The 25,409-nt window shown below is 43.1% G+C and overlaps 1 protein-coding gene across 6 annotated transcripts in view; it reads right to left on the reverse strand.

The window, feature by feature from the left end:
• LOC309523367 (far upstream element-binding protein 3-like) overlaps positions 1 to 24,857 on the reverse strand; it is a 388,935-nt gene extending 364,078 nt beyond the window's left edge. For 2 of the 6 annotated variants that reach the window (XM_082207142.1, XM_082207139.1), the window contains exon 1: positions 24,579 to 24,856. In XM_082207142.1, the coding sequence (XP_082063268.1) occupies positions 24,579 to 24,668 (90 nt within the window). In that variant the 5' untranslated portion in view covers positions 24,669 to 24,856. Of the gene's footprint in view, positions 1 to 24,578 lie in introns of all 6 variants that reach the window. The other 4 variants (XM_082207138.1, XM_082207143.1, XM_082207141.1 and 1 more) reach the window with 3 other exon arrangements.
• Positions 24,858 to 25,409: the final 552 nt, after the last annotated feature.

Consider the following 25,409-nt stretch of genomic DNA (forward strand, 5'->3'; position numbering starts at 1 on the left):
AAGATTCTGGAGCAGATCATTAAGCAAACAGTCTGTGAGCACCTAGAAAGGAATGCTGTGATCACCAATAGTCAGCATGGATTTCTGAAAAATAAGTCATGTCAGACTAACCTGATCTCGTTTTTTGACAGAATTACAAGCCTGGTAGATGAAGGGAACGCAGTGGATGTAGCCTACCTTGATTTCAGCAAGGCATTTGACAAGGTGCCCCATGATATTCTTGTAAAGAAGCTGGTAAAATGCGGTCTTGACTATGCTACCACTCAGTGGATTTGTAACTGGCTGACTGACCGAACCCAAAGGGTGCTCATCAATGGTTCCTCTTCATCCTGGAGAAGAGTGACTAGTGGGGTGCCACAGGGTTCTGTCTTGGGCCCGGTCTTATTCAACATCTTTATCAACGACTTGGATGATGGACTCAAGGGCATCCTGATCAAATTTGCAGATGACACCAAACTGGGAGGGGTGGCTAACACCCCAGAGGACAGGATCACACTTCAAAACGACCTTGACAGATTAGAGAACTGGGCAAAAACAAACAAGATGAATTTTAACAGGGAGAAATGTAAAGTATTGCACTTGGGCAAAAAAAATGAGAGGCACAAATACAAGATGGGTGACACCTGGCTTGAGAGCAGTACATGTGAAAAGGATCTAGGAGTCTTGGTTGACCACAAACTTGACATGAGCCAACAGTGTGACGCGGCAGCTAAAAAAGCCAATGCAATTCTGGGCTGCATCAATAGGAGTATAGCATCTAGATCAAGGGAAGTAATAGTGCCACTGTATTCTGCTCTGGTCAGACCACACCTGGAGTACTGTGTCCAGTTCTGGGCACCACAATTCAAGAGGGACACTGACAAACTGGAACGTGTCCAGAGGAGGGCAACCAAAATGGTCCAAGGCCTGGAAACGATGCCTTATGAGGAACGGCTAAGGGAGCTGGGCATGTTTAGCCTGCAGAAGAGGAGGTTAAGGGGTGATATGATAGCCATGTTCAAATATATAAAAGGATGTCACATAGAGGAGGGAGAAAGGTTGTTTTCTGCTGCTCCAGAGAAGCGGACACGGAGCAATGGATCCAAACTACAAGAAAGAAGATTCCACCTAAACATTAGGAAGAACTTCCTGACAGTAAGAGCTGTTCGACAGTGGAATTTGCTGCCAAGGAGTGTGGTGGAGTCTCCTACTTTGGAGGTCTTTAAGCAGAGGCTTGACAACCATATGTCAGGAGTGCTCTGATGGTGTTTCCTGCTTGGCAGGGGGTTGGACTCGATGGCCCTTGTGGTCTCTTCCAACTCTATGATTCTATGATTCCTCCTCTCTCCAATGACAATGGGTAGATCACTGCCAGATTTTTTTATACTGGGAGTAGATCACAGTCTCTTCGGAGTTGGACATGCCTGATATATACTACTTCCAGGTACTATCACTTCAACATCTTCAGTTGTTTCTTTTCCTTTTTCCTTTCTGGGTTTTTTTTTTTTTTGCTCTTTGTTTTTTGCTTTCTCTTTCCTTCCCTCTTAAATCTCCTACCCCCTCCCTCCCCTCTTTTCTCTTCTTCCCCCTCAACAAATAATAATAAAAATCACAGACCTACACACATATATCTCCCCACCCACTTTCAACAGTAACCCACCAACCCTCTTTGTGGCCACTCACTTCATACTATAACTTGGGACTATCACTGCAATTATTTATCATTACTATTACTATTTTTTCCCCTCATCTATTTCTGTCTCCTCTATTTCTTCTTTATATTTTACTCCATTTTCCCTTCCTTCCCTTCTTTTTCTTTTTCTTCCTTTTCCTCTCTCCCTTGTCTTTGTTGTGTTTTGTGTTGTTCTGCTCCTGAACACAACCTTGCCAGTCTTAAATTCTTAACTCTCTACTACAAATCCCTAACCTCTTTTCCCACCCTTAACTGGATCCCACTCCCCCCCCCCATTGTGTGCATGAGCATGTAGGTATGTGCCCACAGGGATATCCACAAATTACCCTCCCCACCCTCCCTCTCCCTCTGGCCCCACCCTATTGGTCTCCTGAATCTCTGCCTAGTAACCCTTTTATGTCAACTGTTTGTCTGTTGGCTGAGGCAACTACAGAAACCCCAGAGAAGCCCTTAAAACACAGCCCAGATGTGACAAAAATGGCCGCCTAATTGACTATGTTAGAGAAGAAACAAGGGAGGGCAAAAGGTTTAAGAGGCTACCTTATGCGGTGGCAATGTAAAATTATCAAAAAGGCCTGGGGAAAGACATATAAAAATTTGAAGAAAATGTGGGAAATGATTGTTTAAAAAATTGAAGTTATGATCTTGAGATGTACAGGACTTGGATTGTTTGAGGGGAAAACTTTGTTCCGATATACGAGACTGGATGCCAGGCCAAGACCAGCCAACCCCTATGGAAGGAAGAAGACTCAGCCAAAGAAGATAAAGAAAAAGACTGGTAAAATAAATCACTGAACTATGCAGAACAAATTATTATAAAAAGGGCAACTGTTAAATGCATATTTTTAAAGCTTTGTGTATATATTATTACATTAGTATAACTTTTAAAAGTCACTTGTACTAAGATGGAGGTTTTAAAATTGGACTGTTAAGTATATAAGATATTATGGACGTGCATGAACAAGTATATTATAATGGAACCAAGAGGGGGAGTGGAAGGAAGTCAACCAAAAAATTATGGTTTAATTTGGTTATGATTTTTTTCTTTTCTGTTTTTTCCATTTTGATATTTTTGGAAAAACAATAAAATTTTATTAAAGAGAGAGAGAGAGAGAATTAATGTAAAGTGTCAGTGTGTGAATTGTACATGACTCAGCACTGAGTCTCAGAGCCAGATGTATGGAAGAAGGAAAGGATAATGTTATTTTATTTGAATTTGACAAAATGTAAATCTTTGTCAACCATAAAGAAGCTCAATAGAAAAGAAACTGCTGTAAGTTTATGAGAAGAAAACTCAAGAATATATTCTGCGCACACATCAACACACTGTGGTAGCAGGGCTGGGGCGGGAGAGTGCCAGTGCTCTTTCTAGTCAAGTTGTATGGGATCAGTTTTAACCTGTTATCTCAGAGGATGTGGACAGGCGCTTGGACGAGTAAAAACCACCACCTGTCTTCTTGACCCTTGTCCATCCTGGCTCATAAAAGCATGGGCATGCACACATGCACACACACACACAGAACTTTATTGTAGTCCATAGACCCCAAATACACAGTACAACAATAGTAAATATCAACAGTTATTAAGGTGTAAAATCAGCCTTGCTAGCCAACAGAGGAGCATTAGCCTGTACATACTGATTTCTGATTTTTACTGCCTCCAAGAGGAATTTTGCCACAGCCAATGTAATAGTATCAAACTTATCCTCAAGGAGAAGCTTAACATAAAAAGATTCAGCAATTCCAGGTTGTTCTGTTGGTATTGGATCGATTAGATGCTGTCTAACCTGTTTATACAGACTACAATACAATAAAATGTGTTCTATACATTCAACTTCCTGGGAACATGGGCACAGCCTATCTTGGCATGGGACACCAGTCAATCTTCACTTCAGCACTTCAGAAGGGAAAAATCTGGCTTTAGAAAACAGAAGGTGATAGTTAGAGACGGTCAAATTTTTAAGGTAGGGAGATAATAAAAAAACCCTGCAGGGCCACAGGTCCCGTGAGCAAGATTGTAAATCACTAAAGACAGTATTCCCATAACCTCTGTTTCAGTTTTGACAGCAGTATCATACCCCAGGTGTGTAAGAAAAGATGGTGAAAGACCTATCAAGGAGGCCTTACGCACCATGGTTTTTGACCAGGAGCTGATGTATCAAATGAAGGAGTAGACCGTTCCAAAGGCCATACACACGGATTCTTAGCCAATATTTCATAGCACTCCACCAGGCCTTAATTGAAAATGGACCTTCTGTTTCCAAATTTGGTACACAATTTAATACCTGAAGTAAGGAAAGGACCTCAGAAACTTTAACTGAAATGTATCAAGCTTGAGAAAAGAGCCCTTGTACAAAATGTTGGCAGCATATAAGAGTTGTGATGCAGATTTTGCATTAAATACTTTTAAGGTATACTGACCTCCCTGTGTATGAAAGAAACAGAGAATTGCCAGTTTGCTTACCTCTGCTACTTGGGATGTAATCAACCAATGGGTGTTCCAAGACTTTGTGAGGTGAAAGATTCCTAAATACCGAAAGCTTTTGGTCTGTTCAAGGCATGACCATTGAGGAACCATCTGTTTGAGGAGAATTTATTTCCATAATTTTATATTTTGCATAATTGATTGTGAGGTCATTTTCAGAGAAATAATCCAAAAACTTCCTCAGCTGATGTTTTAACCCAGATTTGGAGCGTGAAAGGATAGCAACTTCATCCGCATACAATAGAAGTGGGGTGCTTCTTATCCCCAGTTTGGGGCAGTGCCCATCTCGGCCCATTAGGACTTACTCTAAATCATTTTTCAAAAGATTAAACAATAGGGGGGCAAGAATAAAACCCTGTCTGACCCCTCTTGATATCGTGATTTTGTCAGAGTGTTGCCCCAGTGGGCCGTATCTTACCTGCATGTTACTATCGCTATATAAGGCTTTTGTAAGGTATAAGAATCTTTTGTCCTCCATCACTCAATACAACTTTGACTACAAAGGAAGATTTTAGGTCCATAAAGGCCACATAGATTGCCTTGGAGTGGTCTGGTCAGATGTTGAGTAGTTTGCACGGAAAGCAGCTTGGGTTTCGGAGATTATGTTATTATTATTCGATTTGATCAGCTCCTCTGGAATCATCATTGCTCGGGGCCTTGCCACTCTTTAGGCTCCCGATTAATTCTTCTACTATGCCCTTGTTCCATAATGGGACATTTAATATGTCAACAGCAGGACCATCACTTCTGGAGAGGGAGTTTGAAGTTTCGGCAAAAATTGTTTTTAAATGATTCTCCCATATATGAGTCGGGATGGTGCACCTGGGGGCAGGAGTGTTATTTTTTAACATATTGAAAACCAAATGCCAGAACAATTTGGAGTCATTCCACACCAAATCACCTGGTGCCATGTATTCTCATGACTCAGATTTTCTTCAATTTGGGGGGGAAGAAAACTTTTTTTAAAAAAATTCTCCTGCACCCAATTTTGGACCAAAATATCTTAAAAAATTAATTTGTGGTTATCTCATAGGTATTGTCAGGGAACTGACATCGGAGCCAGAGGCGGAGGGAAGGCTCCCAAGTGATGCTGGAGAAGGACCCAGCAGGGAGAGAGGCAGCTCATCAGCTGGGGAAGGAAATCAGCGCAACACCAGGGATAAAGGGGGGCAGATGGGGGAATCGGCGAGAGGGCTCCAGGGCTCCTCGCTGGACACCAGCGGGGAGAGCACGGGTCCTCCGCTACCCACACCCTCCCTGCGCAGAAGACTTCCGCGCAGGGAGAGTAGGAGGAGACTTGGCGTCAAACAGCTTTTATGCTGGAAAAGGTTTAAGAAACACCCACTGACGGATTCTGCTAGCGACTGAAACAGCCACGCAGTGAAGGGCTGTCCAGACAGAAAGGTTTAACCAGGCAACCTAGCCAGGAGTGGCGGCAACGTACGCACGAGCAACCCCTATTACTATTACAGGTATGTACACATTTTTTTTTTTTTGAAGAAAATCTGAGTCGTGAGAGCACGGTTGAGTATGAAAAGCAGGTGATTTGGCATGGAATGACCCTTTAGCATCATTATTTAAGAAATCGTTCAATAGTAAGGACCAGGAATTATGTTCAAGCTGCCTTTTCTTCATTGCTAACAGTGCTTATACTATCTTTTCAATACAAGATAGGTTGGAGGTAAGTAACTTAGGCCAGCTTTACTATACTCTCTGTAAGAGTCCCCAAGATCTTTTTTCTTTCTATGACAAGCATTGATGAACCAGTTACACCCTGTGGAATTAATGGTTTTGTCACCCGAATTTACGCTAGTTGAGACCACATCCTGTAAAAGTTCAATAAGATTATCATATGCCTCAATAGAAGCTTCTACAGATTGACCTTTTTATTTTTTGATCATATTGCTGATCCCAAATTTAGTCTGGCATTAACTGCAGTAGACTGCTTTAGGTAAAGGTAAAGGGACCCCTGACCATTAGGTCCAGTCGTGAATGACTCTGGGGTTGCAGTGCTCATCTTGCTTTACTGGCCGAGGGAGCCGGCGTACAACTTCCGGGTCATGTGGCCAGCATGACTAAGCCGCTTTCTGTCGAACCAGAGCAGTGCACGGAAACGCTGTTTACCTTCCCGCCAGAACAGTACCTCTTTATCTACTTGTGCTGCGTGCTTTTGAACTGCTAGGTTGGCAGGAGCAGGGACCAAGCAACAGGAGCTCACCCCATCGCGGGGATTCAAACTGCTGACTTTCTGATCGGCAAGCCTCCATCTAGTTCATGGTTTGGCATCCGGACTGGGGGGTGCAAGTTTATGTCCTGGGGTACAATAGAAAGAACCAAGGGCAAACGGTCACTTTCTGTCCTATTATAAATATTAAACAAATTAATTGACATAAGAGCCTTTCTAGTTACCAGGCAATAGTCGACTGTACTTGCTCACTTGCTGGATCATCACCTTGTTGTGGTGAGTGGGCTTGCACATTCCTATGACCCTTGTGTGTGAAGCCGTCGAGAGTCTTGTACTCCCAGCAGGCTCACCCAAGGCACTAAGGTCAAAGGGGAGGAGCTAGACAAAGAATGACCCAAGAAATCCTCAAGGCATAACAGGCAGATGATAACAAGCGGTATGTTACAATGGCTGTGAAGGCGGATGAAGGCTGCAGCAGATAGGAATCTACTGGTCGTCATGATACTCATGCCATTGGAACAGAGCCAGGGACTTTGGATATAATATATAATTGGAGGATTGGGAAAAGATATGGAAGGAAAATATAAAATTTACAGCATGTACTGCGTTAAAAGAAAATGTTATGAAAATGATATATAGATGGTATATTACACCGGCTAAACTAGCGAAAATGTATAAAACATGTAATAAGTGTTGGAAATGTAAAGAAAAAGAAGGGACATTTTACCATATGTGGTGGGAATGTAAGAAAGTGAAGGGTTTCTGGGAAATGATATATAATGAGCTGAAGATGATGTTGAAATATACATTTGTAAAGAAACCAGAAGCCTTTCTTTTAGGAATAACAGGAACTGAGATAAACAGAAGGGACTGTAAACTTTTCCAATATGCTGTAACAGCGGCGAGAATATTAATGGCCCAAAAATGGAAACAGGAGGAACTACCGACCCTTGAAGAATGGAGAATAAAACTTATGGAGTATGCAGAATTGGACAAGCTAACTGGGAAGATTAGATATCAACAAGATCACAAGTTCATCGAGGACTGGGGAAAATTTACAGAATATCTGAAAAATATATGTGATGATCAAATAACGCTAGCGGGGTTTAAAGAAGCTCTGTGAAAGTTTGAGCAGTATTGTAAAAAAGAGAACAAGATAGGAAGGGTATATTAAAAGGCAATATTAAATTTAGGGAATGCGTAATAAAAAAAATTAATATGGAAGATTGGCAGAGAAGCTGACGGAAGTCCAAAAGTTGAAATTTGTGAAAATGTTTGATTTGGTTATATGTGTTTAATGGAAAATCAATATAAAATTATTACAAAAAAAAGGAACAGAGCCTTACTGCGAAGACTGTGCATTGATCGGCGTGCACTGATATACACACATAAAACAAATTCATGCACAGGCGTCTTCCAAAAACCCATCCCCATCCCAAACCCTCAAAGTCCCATGGCGATAGGCAAATGGTAACAGGGGCAGGACCATGAAATCTGGAATCCCCTAGTCATGAACAGGCACATGGGTGGTGGATACAGATTCAGTCACTCTGACTCAAGGAATGAGGCAGTTGAGCAGTTCGGCAGCTAAATCCATGACTGAACAGCCCTATTTAGGATCCACTCTGCTCACCCTGAAAAAGGGGGAGGGGCTAGAAAGGCTGCCCTAAACATAGTCTGCCTCCCTTTTTCCCCTGACTGGATTACCATGCCCAGTGGGGTCACCACACAGTGGTCGTAAAAGACAATGGAACATACAGACTTTGTTGGATAATACAGATAATGAGCGTCCTGAACACAGAATTGTCATCATTGCAAGAGAGTTGTGACATTTTAACATCGATATTGCAGCAGGAGAGGGACAAATGAAGGAAGAAAAAGGGGGCTACACATTGTTCTGGAAAGCTCTACCTGAACAAGAACCTCCAGTACATGGAGCAGGCTTTGCTATCAAAAATGATATTGTGACGCTCTTGTCAGAAGTCCCTACTGGCATTCATAGAATTATAGAGTTGGAAGAGACCACAAGGGCCATCGAGTCCAACCCCCAATGAGCAACTATCAACCCTTCGAACAAACTCGCCAAAAACCAACAGGCCACTATTCTAAGTGCTTATGCACCAACACTGGATGCCGATGAAGACATGAAAGAAAAATTTTACTCTCAGCTGGATACCATCCTATCAGAGATACCTAAGGAGCATAAAATTATCCTCCTGGGTGACTTTAATGCAAGAGTTGGACAAGATTTTGAACTGTGGCCTGGGACTATTGGGAAAGAAGGAATTGGCAACAGCAACCAGAACAAAATCTTACTTTTGTTGATATGTTGTTATTACCAACACACTCAATAGAAAAATAAATTTAAAATATCTTGGGAGGCACCTTCGGTCAAACCACTGGCACCTCTTAGACTATGTAATTGTCCGAGCTGAAGATCGCTCCTTACTAGAGCTATGACGAGTGCTGATGATTGCTGGGCAGATCACCAATTAATATGCTTCACGATGGCTATCAAGATTATACCTAAACACAGGCTTCAAGGAAGGAAACCAAGCCACAAAATGAACACTCAAGCGCTTCAAGAGCCCATTAAGCAGGATTGCCTCCGAACAACTCTTAAGGACTATCTGCTTTCGGAATTCCCAAATGACACTGAGAAACACTGGACGAAGCTAAAAACTGTTGAATGGTGACTTTAAAATGTGAAGGTTCATTATTGCTTCACAAGTTGTGTATGTCTTTAAGGGCCAGCGCAAATAACGAGACCCAGTCTTACAGCTGTGAAACATAGCAGGTGCTGCTAGGTTGTGTTAATTAAGCTGTGGCAGCATTTGGGCATAGTATATAAGGAGCAGCACCTAGCTCTCTCCTTACCCTGGGGGATGGGTTGGTGGTTGGGTCATGTTTGTTGTTGATGTATTTAGTGTATAAGGAGTTTTTGTTTTTGTTATTAAAACCTTGCTTAAGTTATTTTTTAGTCCCTTTTTAATGCATGATCTCCCCAGCAAGCTCTCTGCAGCGCTGTTGTTGTTTAGTCGTTTAGTCGTGTCCGACTCTTCGTGACCCCATGGACCAGAGCACGCCAGGCACTTCTGTCTTGCACTGCCTCCCGCAGTTTAGTCAAACTCATGCTGGTAGCTTCGAGAACACTATCCAACCATCTCGTCCTCTGTCGTCCCCTTCTCCTTGTGCCCTCCATCTTTCACAACATCAGGGTCTTTCCCAGGGAGTCTTCTCTTCTCATGAGGTGGCCAAAGTATTGGAGCCTCAGCTTCACAATCTGTTCTTCCAGTGAGCACTCAGGGCTGATTTCCTTAAGAATGGATAGGTTTGATCTTCTTGCAGTCCATGGGACTCTCAAGAGTCTCCTCCAGCACCAGAATTCAAAAGCATCAATTCTTCGGCGATCAGCCTTCTTTATGGTCCAGCTCTCACTTCCATACATCACTACTGGGAAAACCATAGCTTTAACTATATGGACCTTTGTTGGCAAGGTGATGTCTCTGCTTTTTAAGACGCTGTCTAGGTTTGCCATCGCCTTTCTCCCAAGAAGCAGGCGCCTCTTAATTCCGTGACTGCTGTCACCATCTGCAGTGATCATGGAGCCCAAGAAAGTAAAATCTCTCACTGCCTCCATTTCTTCCCCTTCTATTTGCCAGGAGGTGATGGGCCCAGTGGCCATGATCTTCGTTTTTTTGATGTTGAGCTTCAGACCATATTTTGCTCTCTCTTCTTTCACCCTCATTAAAAGGTTCTTTAATTCCTCCTCACTTTCTGCCATCAAGGTCGTGTCATCTGCATATCTGAGGTTGTTGATATTTATTCCGGTGATCTTAATTCCGGCTTGGGATTCATCCAGCCCAGCCTTTCGCATGATGAATTCTGCATATAAGTTAAATAAGCAGGGAGACAATATACAGCCTTGCCGTACTTTTTTCCCAATTTTGAAAAATTTTGAACTCTGCAGCACTACTAAACTGCAAATAGCCAACAAAAACATCCATTATTGCAGCCTGTGAACGAACTATTGGATACCAAACCAACAAACGCCAGGACTGGTTTGATGAGAATACAGTGAGATTTGAAGGCATTATTGACAAGAAAAGGAAGGTCTTTCAGATCTGGCAAAGAGATAGAAACTGTTCCACTAAGAAAAAAACCTATGCCAATGCTAAGGCTGAGGTTCAAAGAAGAACCAGAGAACTCAAGAACACGTGGTGGATAAAATAAAGCTCAAGAGATCCAGCAATTAGCCGACACTCATGATGCACAGTTTCTTTAAAGCCACAAAAACCATCTATGGGCATATGCCCCTTACGCTCAACAGACGGTACCACACTTCTAAAATATAAAGAAGCTATTGCACTATGCTGGAAAGAACATTACCAGCATCTCCTTAACCACAACTCATCCGCAGCTGCTGAGGTCCTTTCACAAATTTTGCAAAAACCAATTAGAGATGAGCTTGCAGTATCTCCAAATTTGGGTGAGGTGTGTACAGCTATTAACCAAATGAAAAACAACAAAGCCAGCGGACCTGATGGGATACCTGCCAAGGTCTTCAAAGTGGGTGGAACTGAACTTGCACAACAACTTCACAAGCTCATCGGAAAAATCTGGGAGAGAGGAGATCCCAGCAGACTTTAGGGATGCCAAAATTATCAACTCTTTTAAAAAGGTGATAGACACGGTTGCAGAACCTATCAAGGCATCCTTTTTTATATGCGGTTGGCAAAATTCTTGCAAGGATCTTAGCAAACAATCTCTTAACAATATCCGAGGTGACCTTTCATGAATCCCAAAATGGTTTTCGGCCTTCTAGGGGGACGGTGGACATGATTTTCACCGCTTGACAGCTTCAAATGCAGAGAGCAAAACCAACCCCTGTATATGGCATTTATTGACCTGACTAAGGCCTTCGACCAGGGTGGATAAAAATCAATATTTTTTTAAAAAATATAAAATCAGATTTATTTTTTAAAATTGGATTTTTTTTATTTAAATTGGATTTTTTAAAAAAAATGTTTTTGGAGGAAAAATCTTTCTAAAGATAGTTTTCTATTTAAGTTACGTTATAGTTCAAAAGCTATTCATCAGGAAATAAGGATTTGTTTTTAATTATGTAGCATGAGGTTTTATATGCAATGTTTAATTTTTTTGGTAAATGAATTCCATTAATCCATTCACAATGTCATGATCTTCCAGAAGTTTCTGTAAGATTATTTGGGACAGTTTTTCTAATGAGAAGATATAAACACAGATGCTTGCTTTTGCAGTTCTCAAAAGTGTGAATTTGTGTCTACAGAGATAACATGCCTTTTCTTCACAGGAAAAATGTTATAAAATAAACACACAGAGTTGAGGAAAAAACCTTAATCCCATCGTTCCTTTGCAAATTTATATACACAGAATCAACCTCTTACCAAATGCTAAGTTCCAAGAGGTTCAATGAATAGATTGTTTGGAGTAGAATAGATCTGCACAAGTAGCTAAGCATGAAGCAGTAAAAAATGAAAATGCAACCTTGTGAGCAGAATAATCCACAAGTTTGGAATATTTGCATAATAATTGTGCAAGTCAGTTGCGTGTCTGTGCAACTCAGACTTGAGGCAAATGCTGAAGGCACTTCAGGGCTGGCAACCTCTTCCCAATCCCACTGGGTTCAAACAACTGTGCTAACTTAACTGTACAGAATAGGCACCTGAATGTAGAAGCAAATCCAAAGGGGGGGGGGCGAGTGGAAACAGTAACTGGGATCTGTAAGTCCCTGGCGAGACCTTGAAGTGCTTGCCAGTCAACTAATAAAAGAGTTCACTGGTTCCAGGCCCTACTTCCCAGGGCTCGCCTGACATTGTCCAAACTATAAAGTCTCTACCTGGAACTTCAGTCCTGCATCAGGAATCCCTGAAGTTCTCTGCTCCAGTTCTTGGTTCCCCTTTTCCAGCTTTCCACCAGCCTGCTTCTCCTCAGCCTGTTCTTTCTGCAAGCCTGTTCCAGCCTAGGCCTACCAACTGTATTTCTCCTCCCCCCCTCCCCTCTAGAAAAGGAAGACCAGCCTCTCCCAAGGCAGGGCTGCTGGGAGATATAGCCCCTATAAACAGCTAATTATGAAATTATTGTGAGGTTTATTAAGTTAACTGTCTATGTATTTCTAATAGTATAACCCAGGCATAGGCAAACTCGGCCCTCCAAATGTTTTGAGACTACAGTTCCCATCATCCCTGACCACTGGTCCTGTTAGCTAGGGATGAGTTGTAGTCCCAAAACATCTGGAGGGCCGAGTTTGCCTATGCCTGGTATAACCAAATCAGTAATTTTTGATATAACTGTAAAAACTACTCTGAAATTTTATTATTCCAAAAATGAAACTTTCATCTGATTGTGAATAGTAAGATTATACCAGCACGAATGAGTCTTTCTGTAAAAAAAATAATGATTTAAATCAAGTCTTACTGGCTAGTGATTTAAATTGTGATTTAAATCGATTTTATTTAAATCAAATCCACCCTGCCTTCGGCACTGTAAATCACAATGCCCCACTGACTGTCCTGAAAATTGGCTGCCCAGATAAATTTGTGAACATCATTCAGCTCCTCCACGATAATATGACGAGAACAATCGTGGATAACGGCTCTCAAAGTGAACCATTCACAGTGGAATCAGGTGTTAAACAGGGTTGTGTTATTGCCCCAACTCTATTACCTTCATCACCATGATCCTACACACTGTCGAAGGGAAACTCCCCACCAGGGTAGAAATCATTTATCAAACAGATGGAAAGCTCTTTAATCTGAGTAGACTGAAAGCAAAGAGTAAGGTTACCGTAACTTCCGGAGCTTCAGTATGCTGATGACAACATAGCGTGTGCACAATCAGAGGATGACCTTCAAACCATCCTAAATATCTTTGCAGAAGATTACAAAAAGCTTGGCCTATCGCTCGACATCCAAACCACCAAAGTGCTCCACCAACAAGCAAAAAACAACCCCTCTGCAGCACCACAAATACAACTCAATGGTGTAACGTTGGAAAATTTTGATCACTTCTCCTACCTGGGCAGTTATCTTTCCACAAGGGCTGACACTGATGCCAAAATCCAGCATCGCCTGAGCTCTGTGACTGCAGCTTTCTCCTGATTGAAGTGCAGAGTGTTTGAGGACATTCGCAGGGAAACCAAAATGCAGTGGTGCCTCGCAAGACGAAATTAATCCGTTCCGCGAGTCTCTTCATCTTGCGGTTTTTTCGTCTTGTGAAGCACGGCTGTTAGCGGCTTAGCGGCTATTAATGGCTTAGCGGCTTTAAGAAAAAGGAAACAAACTCGCAAGAACTCGCAAGACGTTTCGTCTTGCGAAGCAAGCCCATAGGGAAATTCGTCTTGCAGAACGACTCAAAAAACGGAAAACTCTTTCGTCTTGCGCGTTTTTCGTCTTGCGAGGTACCATTGTGCTTGTTTACAAAGCTATTGTACTACCAACCTTACTGTATGCTTGTGAAACATGGACCACGTATAAACGCCATCTCCAGCTCCTCACAAGATTCCAGCAATGGCATCTCTGAAAAAAATTACTCATCACTTGCGAAGACAGGCAAACTAATGCCAGTGTACTAGAAGAAGCAAAGAGCACCAGTGTTGAAGCAATGATTCTTCAACATCGACTTGGTTGGACTGGCCATTTTGTTCGGATGCCTGATTATCACCTTCCAAAGCAAATACTCTATTCCAAACTTTAAAATGGAAAGTGTAATACTAGTGGTCAACAAAAGAGGTTTAAAGACTGTCTCAAGGCAAATCTAAAAAAATGTAGTATAAACACCAACAACTGGGAAAAACTGGCCTGTGAGTGTCCAATTCGAGAACAGCCTTTACCAAAGGTGTCAGGGGCTTTGAAGACGCTCAAACTCAGGACGAAAGGGAGAAACGTGCTAAGAGGAAGGCATGCTTGGCAAACCCTCACCTTGATCAACTCCCGCCCAGAAACCTATGTCCCCACTGTAGAAGGACGTGTTGATCCAGAATTGGCCTCCAGAGTCACTTACGGACTCACTGTTAAAACCATGTTTATGTAAGGCAATCTTTCTCAGCTATGAGTAATTGCCAAAGAAGAAGACAATGACTTGCTCCCCAGTGATTCCAGATTCAGGTAGGTAGCCGTGTTGGTCTGACGCAGTCAAAATAAAAATTAAATAAAAAATTGTCCAGTAGCACCTTATAGACCAACTAAGTTTGTTCTGGTATAAGCTTTTGTGTGCATAAACACTTCTTCAGATACACTGAAGCAGAAGTCACCAGACCCTTATATATACTGGGAGGGTGGGGTGGGGTATTTCTTAGAAGGGTAGTGGGAGATGGGTGATTGGCTTAATGGGTATGGTAAACCTGTTGATGACTGTTAACAACGGTTAACGACTTCAATTAGTCCTACAGGAAAAAGCAAGTGATAGTATGCAGATGACCAAAAATAGCTTTAGCATGTGTAATGAGACAAGAATCCAATATCTCTATTCAGAGCAGGCCTCTCCATAGTTTTCAGTTCACAGAACTGTGCCAGACAAGGGATCCCAGGGCTGGCTTATAAACTTTGTTTACGCTGCTCAGTCTCTCTGCCTAACAGCTGCTGTGTAGGGTAGCGCAATAGCAGCAGCAGCTTTCCAACACATCCTCCAACCTGTCCCAGAGCTTTAATTCTAGTTGAGGATATTTTGGGATACAGTATTTTCTGTATGGATTGAAGAGAGTGGCAGAGAGGGTGTTTGGAGGCTTTTTAGAAGGTGCACCCTACTTTACGCGATTTCACTTATGCACGTGGGGACCCAGAGCGTAACCCCTGCATAAGTGAGGAGATGCCTGTACTGTTTACAGCTCTAGCTGCTCTATCTCTAGGAGGATATTGTACAGCTGGAGATGGTGTTGTAAAGGGCTACCAGTGTTAGAAACTGGGATAGAGAAGCTATTCGCCACATGACCCCTGGAACCTAGGTTACAGATACAAAAACAGAATGACCTTACGGTACTATACCATCTCACCATGAGGTCAGGAAAGATGGCGCCGAGGTAAGACGCTCTTATCGGAGCTCAAAGAACTCTTTTAACTAAATGCCTTTGTTGCTGGCTCCCCTCCTTCCTTTGGATCTTATTTCCTATCATTACCTCGCTGTGCTTTTGAACATCTTATGTTATCCTCCTCGGTGCCGGGTCTTAATGAAGTTAATGAAGTCTTAACGAAGGCTCTCAATCATTCCCTCCCGGGCATTAAGGCACTCCCTCCCAGTTTCTCGTTGACTCTTCGTGACAAACTTACTCCAAGGATCTTTAAGGACTTCTAGTGGGCTTTTAACCCTAAAAAACTACAAATCCATAAAACCACAAATTTTTCCCACCACCTCAAACTTCGTGGACCCCCAAACATCCCAGTTGTTTTAACAAACTGAGAAGAAGGGGGGGGGGGGATACCTTAAAGGAGTGTTCTAATTGGACCCAATTTTAAAACTCCTCGCAGCAGCCCAGCCAGGACTGAACGAGAATTGAATGAGATTGCGACCTGAAAATTTTAGTATTTTAGCACTTTATCACTCTATTTAGAAGTCTGACCTCATTGATTCAAGAAGAATCTAGCAATGAGAAGAGCCAAAAGACTCAGGTGTCCTGATATAGAAACTGACACAGAGCCCTCTGGCTTCAAACAGAGTAATCTAGATAATTACCTGCTACCTCAAAAACAGCACATACTCCTTCCTAAAACTTTCCCCAACTCTTTACATGGAAAGACAGCTGAAGAGATATCCTTAGGGATAAATGAGGACAAGGCTACTACTCCCATAATTGAGGCACAAGCACTAATTGGTAGAAAGGTGGAGCTGCTGGAGGAATGCTGCCTATTGACTGCTCAAACAGTTCAAAAAATCTTTGAACAATTACAAAACATCTCCAAGAAGCTGGATAACCCAGATGAAAGGAGGCAACTCACTCCCTTTTTGCCATCCTTAACAAGCCCTGGAGGTAAACAGAACAAATACAAATTTATACCTCTAAACCAGCCAAAAACCAGAGGAAGCCCCCCTCACTCATTCAACCTGATATTGAAGCCATGTGAGATTGTTCTCCACATTTTTCCATATAGAGGGCCCCTACCTTACTGGGAGTCATCCTTCTGGGCCAGACACCATCTAAATCTGCTCCTAGGCCTTGAGGGTGGAAGTATTGACTTAAAAGCAGTCAAGAGGCTCACTAACGATGGATACTCCAAAAAAGTACTACTAAGATTTGGTAGTCATAAAATTCCAACCAAAATCTTAAGGGAAAAGGCTCATTTAGCCCAGAAAGGAATTATTCCGCGTCGACACTTCAAAGATATATCACTCAGTCCATTGATCGCATCTAAAAGACAAAATAAGATGAACAAGGCCACTCCACCAGAAGCCGACATCTGCCCTACTCCCGTGGAAGAACTCAGCAGATGGGAGAAACCGCAGCCAGCTACCCGGGAAATCACGCAAGAAAAATCCGAGCTCCCAAACCAAGCGACTGTAGCATCAAACAACAGCCTCGCTTTTGACACAATAGACTGGACAGTCCCAGAAGAAGAAGATCTGCTAAGTAATTTTACCAAGCTACCAGATAAAGAACAAATAAATATACTCAGTAAATTGACGAAACTGCAGGCCAGATTGACCGAAATTCACCAACAAGGTCAACAAAATGCAGTAGAAACAATACACGATCAAACTTTACACTTACCAGCCTTCTCCCCAAAATGCATAGTCAAAAAGAGAGCTATTAATGGAACTTTCAAATCTATAGATGCAGAGCTTCAAATCCAGCCTCCTTTAAAATATGAAATGGCAAGGAAAAACTCCAGTAAAGAGACCACAAATTCCTGGCTGAGATATCAAATACTAGCTCCAAACGAAATAAAGGTAAAGGTAAAGGTACCCCTGCCCGAACGGGCCAGTCTTGACAGACTCTGGGGTTTGTGCGCCCATCTCACATCTATTGGCCGGGGGCCAGCGCTGTCCGAAGACACTTCCGGGTCACGTGGCCAGCGTGACAACGCTGCTCTGGCGAGCCAGAGCCGCACATGGAACGCCGTTTACCTTCCCGCTGGTAAGCGGTACCTATTTATCTACTTGCCCCTGGGGGTGCTTTCGAACTGCTAGGTGGGCAGGCGCTGGGACCGAGCAGCGGGAGCGCACCCCGCCGCGGGGATTCGAACCGCCGACCTTTCGATCGGCAAGCCCTAGGCGCTGAGGCTTTAGCCCACAGCGCCACCCGCGTCCCTTTTCCAAACGAAATAGGTACCCTTTATTTAAGTACTACAAAGGACTCTAATATTGCCGAACAAAAGATGACCTCCAACAGACCTGGCACACTGAGCTCAACACCAAATGAGGCCAAAGAAATGGAAGTAGAGACTGAAAACAGTCCTACTGTCCATAACAGTCCACCAACCACAGAAATCTCTCAGGAACAAGGAACAGTTAAGGAAGAAAATCAAGAAAGGGAGGAAATTTTAATTCCCCGTACTTTAAAAAAGAATCTAAAAGATCCACCATTACCCTCCCCACCGAAAGCAGCGACAAATGGCTGTATCTGCACAAGACAAAATTCCTCGCTGGACTCAATAACAGAACTAGAATGACTAAATGCTGCCAACCACCCACCAACTCAAAAACGGATTCTACGCTTACTGTCCTGGAATATTGCAGGGTGGGGAAACAAAGGCGGAGACCCAGACCTAATGAACTTCTTTAAAGATTTTGAATTAATACTTCTACAAGAAACATGGTCAACTAGAGATATTAAAATTAATGGATTCACCTCCTATACGAAACCCGCATTGAAAACAAACACGAAGGGCCGGCCGAAAGCAGGGTTCTGTTGTATGATCAAAGACAACCTAGGGTTTGAAATCAAGCACCTAGAAAAATGCTTACCACTTGCACAAGCTCTACTTTTAACACAAAAAGACGATACTTTGCTACTTATAAATGTCTATATCCCCCCAACCAAAAACAACAGCAGCAGTGAAAATTGGTCACAACTAACCTCCTACATAGAAAATTTGACCGATAAATACCCAAATGCCTCACTGATAATAGCAGGTGATTTTAATGCTAGAGTGGGAACCAACAATGAACAACTATGTAGCAAACTAAATTGGAATACTGATAATGATATCGCACATGCCCTGAAAATAGGACGTTCCTCCAGAGATAGGGTTGTAAACAACGAAGGCTTACGCCTACTTGAATTGTGTAACAACTTTAATTTACAGATTGTGAACGGTTCAACAAAATGCGATAGAAGCGGGGAGTTTACATACTTCTCCCCCCGAGGATGCAGTGTCATCGACTATATTCTTGTTCCTTATAATATTATAAATTCGATCATGGACCTCAAAATTGGAACGCGTACTGAAAGCGACCATCAGCCATTATCGTTGTCTATTAACTTAAAGGACGAAACCAAAATAACCAAGTATAATATCATAGAACCTTCTCAACACAAACAAATGACTCAATTAAAATGGTCCCAGGAAATGAGTGCAGCAGTGGGGCAAAAGCTTACAGCCAACCTGAGAAAACAAGTACTATCCAATTTAAAGACCACTAATCCCCACAGTGATATTCCGAAAATCTATAATGAAATTTTTCAAATGTTTGTAGAGCTTAGTACCCCACTTAAAGTTTGGATACTTAAACATAGCGCTAGCCCCTGGTTTGACGATGAATGTTTCCAGCTAAAAAGAAAACTGCGCCAAACATTTAAAAATAATCGCACTAAACTAGAGCCCTCTTATCTTGATGAAAAAAGAAAATATCATTACATTTTGGCCGAAAAGAAACAGAAATATGCAACCCAAAAATGGCTACAATTACTTGACTCAATTCAGAGCAAAAACAACAAAGCGTTCTGAAATCTAGTGTACGGAGGACTGAAAGCCGAAAATCAATTAACCCAATCACCAATTGCAGAATCCAAATGGTCCCAATACTTTACATCTGTCTTTAACAATCTACACAGTGAACTTAAAGGAAATGAGACCACTAAAAATAAAATCAATAAACTCCAGGAGTGGCCAAGGGTAGAAGAAGCGGAAATTAGAGAAATAGTTAAAAAATTTAAATCGGGGAAATCTCCTGGGCCAGATGGTCTACCAATAGAATTATTCAAGACCTATATAGATTGGTGGGCAGAACCCTTAGCTCAATTGTTTACTCTCATAGACAAAGATGGGATCATACCTGAGATATGGTTAAGATCAATAATTATCCCAATCTTTAAAAATGGTGACCCAAAAGAACCAAGGAATTATAGACCGATAAGCTTATTATCAGTGATAGGGAAAATCTACGCTAAGCACCTTTTATCTAAACTCCTTACCTGGATGAAAAATCTAAATTTACCAGGGAAAGAACAAATAGGTTTCTCCAAAGGTTGCTCCACATTAGACCACTGCCTTATACTTATGCATTTGGTTGAAAAATATAGATCCCAAAGGCAATCTAAGATATATGCTGCTTTTGTAGATTTTCGTGGTGCATTCGACTCAATTGACCGCCCAAAGCTGTGGAGGAAACTTGCAGAATTAAAAATTGATCAGCGCTTATTGACTTTAATACAAAATCTATACTCTTCCAATGTCTGTCAAGTCAAACTTAGCACCAAAGGTCACCTTTCATTAGACATCCCAAACTCGAAAGGGGTAAAACAAGGGTGTATTCTTGCCCCCTTTCTATTTAATTTATTCTTATCAGACTTGCCAGATCACCTTCAAAAAATAGAATCACATGCCCCTAAACTTAATCAGAAACCAGTTCCTCTCTTATTATACGCAGACGATGCAGTTCTACTATCATTAACGAGTTTGGGTCTGAAACGTCTTATATCTTCTCTGATCCTTTACTGCGAATGTAATAAACTCTCAATAAATTATGAGAAGACAAAAATTTTGGTCTTCTCGAATGGTTGGAAACTAGAGAAATGGAAAATAAGAGGGCAAGAAATCCAACAAGTAAAAATCTATAGGTATCTGGGAATCTTATTCCAGAGCAATTTAGGGTGGGCAAATCATCGCACAAACGCCATAAAACAGGCAAAGTGCACCTCATCAGCAGTTGCCCGTTTTTATTATCAGAAAGGTAATCAATTTATTCCTGCGGCCAATCAGATATTTCAAACAAAAGTGCAAGCCCAGATACTCTATGGAATCCCACTATGGGTCCAAGCATATAACAGTGATTTAAAAAAGATTCACTCCAGCTTTCTGAGACGTATTCTTGGACTCCCAGCTGTGATCAAATATGAAACAATGTGTGCAGAAATAGGCATACACACAATGGAATACTGGGCCTGGTCCACCTCAATAAAGTACTGGTTACGCTGCCATTTTCGCTGCTCTCCATCAAGCCTGCTCGCTGATTTGCTCGAAGACTCCTATAAATCAAGATGGTATCAGTACCTTGAAAAAAAGATTGAATCCTTAGGCATCGAGCTGGAGCCCCTGTACAATTCTAATGAGCAATACATTTTCCATAATATCCTAACTAGACTATAGGATGTCGAGAGACAAAATATTATGGCAGCTGTAAACAAAATTTGCTCCCCCATATTCTATGATTTAAATATCTTAGATAGCAGAGCCAATTACGTCACTAAATTAATAATTCCAGCCCAACGTAGGGCTTTTATGCTGGCCCGGTTGAATGTTTTTCCCTCAGCATTTGTCTGGGGAAGATATCAAAACATCCCTAGAAACAAGAGACTCTGCAGATGTTCTATGAATGTCCCGGACACTGTAGAGCATATTCTCTTTCATTGCCCATTGTACAGTACGCTCCGTCAACGCGTGCTGTCCCCTCTTTTGGGTGGCCTGGAACCCCAGCAAGGTGAATGTGTGGGATTCTGCCTATCCGACGTTGACCAAAGGGTAACGGCGGGGGTAGCTGAGTTTTTGGTAGCAGCCCTCCAAGGAGCAGGTTAACAAGGAAAACCACTGACTCTATATGTATATATATGTAGCCAACCGCTGCCTTTTTATATATATTTCAAGTCACTTACATGTTATTTTCTCTTTTATGGTTTTATTTGTACAATGCCTAATAAAGGTTTGATTTCAACCAACCAACAAAAACAGAATGGCTAATCGCCACCCCCTCCCCCAGTTCAGCAGCACTTTCTTTTTATTTTTCAAAATGCATGAATTAATACAATTCACATCACTGACGCATTGTTAATATCATGTTATAACAGCAATTCTTAATTGGTCAAAAGCATAAAACATTTGAATAACTAATATTTACACATACCGGCATATATGTGTTACTACGAGCAGTTTCACACCAGTTTTGGACACTTAAAGTAATTTGCAATGTTAAGAGAGGTGCTATAAATAAAAGTACTTTCGACATTCATAAGCATTCACTTTGGGCATGCTAACTGCATATGTACAATCTCCCAGAAAGCTGCTCATTAATGATCCATGGGAGGCTGGAAGCAACACTTCCTCTGTTTCCCAGTAAGATAGAAACCAGTCAGTGAAAGTTGCTATTCAAGCTGGTGATTGCAACATGTGCTTAATGACGTAACTTCCAGCTGCGGGAGAGGTCTCAATCACCTAACTATACTGTACATACATATCCTTAAAACTGCCTTTTAAGAATGCAACACCTAACAGTTAAATTCAATTACCTTAAGAATGTGTCTAAAGGCATTTCATACCCTGTAAAGTGCTACATAAATAACAACACAAAAAACATACCTCCAACTTAGTAGCATGATAGCAAAGGAACTCACCTTCCCTGTGAACTACTTTTTTCTTTCTTTCTCAGATCTTTATGGGCTCTGCTGGGTTCCTTAATGTAACAACAATATGCTTTCTGCATAAGTACACTTACATCAATAGGCAAAGATTATTAGGACCAAAGAGCAAGGGGAAGGGGTGGGGGAATATCTATCTAAATTAGTCAGACTGAACAGTCGCTGAAATGAGTGTGCTTCCCTACACACAACCCAAGACAGATGGGGGAGACAGAGAGGGAGCACATTTGAAAGGGCAATGGCCAGGTGCCTGTCCTCCTCACAAATCACAGCTGCCCCTTCATCAGACAGAACAGAGACAAGGGAGAGCAGCCTCCAGCCAGCCCATCGCAGCTCCCAGAATTTCCGCCCTCCCCCACAGGTGGGCGGGGTTTGCGGCACCGAGCGGGGGTTCACCTGGGCGGGTGCCTCCCACCTGCTTGGGCCAGCCTTTTACCCGCCCTCGGCCAGGGAGGACAGTGGATGGCCGGCCAGGGGTGGGGCAAAGGCCAAAGAAAAGAGGTTGACCCGTTTGTCCAAGCCTCTTTTGGTTTTCTTCCTTCCAGGATACACACACGCGTGCGGTAGTATATACACACAGAGAAAAGAGCTACAGACTGCAGCTGAGCTCCGCAGAAGTGAAAGGGGAGAGGGAAAAACCTCACGCCAATATAGCTGCTAGAGAACCGAAGCTGAGCCACAGAGACATGCTCACACACCCCTTTTTCTTCAGCAGCCCACAATGTTCTGCCACCTCTCTTGCCCTCTTTTTTTGCCCGGCCCTCCCCTATCACAAGACGCCCCCCTTGAGTGCCACAGAACCAACCCAGAAGCAGCCCATTTCGCACTCCCCTTCATGCAACAGTAAGAGACAGAAAAGCATGTGAGGCACTTTTCCCTGCCCTTCAGCACCAGCTCAGTGACTCATGTTGCTGCAGCGGAAGCAGTACTTCCCTTGGGCAGCAACAGATTACTCAGGAGGAATTCTCGAGTCTCAGCAACCACATATGGCACTGGCTAATTTCAACCCCTGAGGGAAACCAAAATTACTGCTGGGTTACAGCAACTCTTCTGTGAGTACATAAAGGCTACAATGCTTGAGATGCTTTGGTTTATAAAAGTACTGTATTTTTCGCTCCATAAGGCGCACCTGACAAAAAGGAGCACCTGACAAAAAGACGCACCTAGTTTTTAGAGGAGGAAAACTTCTACTGTATGTGACCTCCAGTTTCAGGAGGACACTGTACCTGTTGCTAGGAATCAACATCAATGATGCTATTGCCTTCATGTCTTTCTTAATAATAATAATTTATTATTTATACCCTGCCCCTAGAGATATATTGGAAAGATATTTAAGGTGAGGGGGTATAGCTACATAGCACAGCATCTGCCTGGCGTGCAGAAGGTCCCAGGTTCAATCCACAGTAGTATCTCCAAGTAGGGTTGGGAGAGACGCCCTGTTGGAAAACCTAGAGAACCACTGCCAGTCAGTGTAGACAATACTGAGCTAGACAATAAGGACCCCAGTGCTCTGACTCAATATAAAGCATATATGCCTACGTTCCTAGTTTTAAAACAATGGTCCTAATGCTATGTAGTTTGGCCACACACCTGAACAGGGCCAAAAGACTTCCCCACACCTGAGGCACAGCATTCATAGCAATAACCTTTTTCCATGCTGGTCCCTTCTCCCAGCAGGTGGTGTGGTGGACAGCTTTCCCAGCCTTCCATATGCCTTTTCCTCCAGGTCTGGTCAAGCCCAGCCCTCTGAGCTAGATGTGCTAATGGTCTGCCACGTTATAAGGCTATGTCTCTATTGAAATCTGCTTTTAATTTAGAACCATGACAACTAGAATCTAAGTTCATTTTTAGCATATGATTCAAAGATCCCAGATTCAATCCTTGGCATCTCCAGGTAGGGCTGGGAATTATCCCCTGCCTGTCAGTGCAGACAACACTGAACTAGAGAGACCCCTCAATGGCTTGACTTATAAGTTAACGTCCTATGATCTTATATTATGGGGAAGGGGTACAGCTCAGTTGCACACAAAAGGTTCCAGGTTCAATCCCCAGTGGCATTTAAGGATAGGACTGGGGAATGCTCCCTTCCTGAAACTCTGGAAAGCCACTGCGTACCTGTGCAGACAACTAAGCTAGACAGAAACCAATACTCTGAACTCAGCAAGCTGTGTCTAATATCAAGTCATGTTACTAAGTGGTATAGTTTGGGCCGCACACCTGTCAGGTGCCAAAACTGCTTCCCCGCAACTGAGGCGCGTCCCTTCCCACGCTGACCTCCCTTCTCCCAGGAGGAGGCGTGAGGGGCGACCGTTCATCACCTCTTCACATAACGCCTCCTCCAGGTTCACCCCCTCTCCTGTAAAGACCGAGGCGCGGGTCGCTTTGATGAGGTGGGGGACCCACCCCGAGCCTCTTACCTGGCGGACGCGATGCAACGCGTCTACGAAGCATTCGCTCTTACCCGCCCCCGCGGGTGCCGCATTCGGCCCCGGAGTCAGCTCCGCCATGACACGCGCACGCTGCCACTGCCTCGGCCACGGTGCAGGCCTCTTCCGCCTCGACCTCCCACCGCCCGGCTTGCTCCTGCCTCAGCCTCTCCGTCCAGCGCCCAGGGACTCAAGTTAGCTTTGCTGGCTGGCTGGCTGGCTTTCTTTCTTTGCTTTTCTCTCTCTCTCTCTCTCTCTCTCTCTCTCTCTCTCTCTCTCCGTACCGGAAAAGGAAATCCCATTCGTTTCCGCCAGAAATAGGAAGTAGAACGAGGGAGGGGCGGGTTAAGAGAGAAAGCAGCACTAGGCCTGGGAAGGGAAGGCGTCAGAAGTCCTCCTAGCGGGATCTTCCTTCAGGAGCCAGGGTCACGTGGCCGGGGCGAGCTCCGCGTGGCTCGCCAAGAATGCCCAGAGTGAAAGGAGCCTGGAAGGAAGGGGTGGAGGGATCGTATTCCTCCTTTAAATTTCATTACTGTATGTAGTAGTGGCATGCTAGCAAGCACACCTGTCGGGTTTGTTTTTACTCTGATTTTAAATCTGTTGACGTCGTCACGTTTTTGTTTGATTTGGACCAGTTTCAGAATAAAACTTTTTATAGCGTTTCAGGACCTTAGCTATTGGGGGGGGGGGCTAGCCTGTTTTTTTGCCCCGGGTGAAGCCTCCAGAGGGGCGCCATTGAGGGTCCAATCCTGCCTGGACTCCCTCCGACGGCAGCCGCTCCTTGCCTCTTCGGAGTCTAAAAGCGTCATTCGGCAGGGAGCT

The sequence above is a fragment of the Podarcis vaucheri genome (genome assembly GCF_965113315.1).
Source record: "Podarcis vaucheri genome assembly, chromosome: W".
Taxonomy (NCBI): domain Eukaryota; kingdom Metazoa; phylum Chordata; class Lepidosauria; order Squamata; family Lacertidae; genus Podarcis; species Podarcis vaucheri.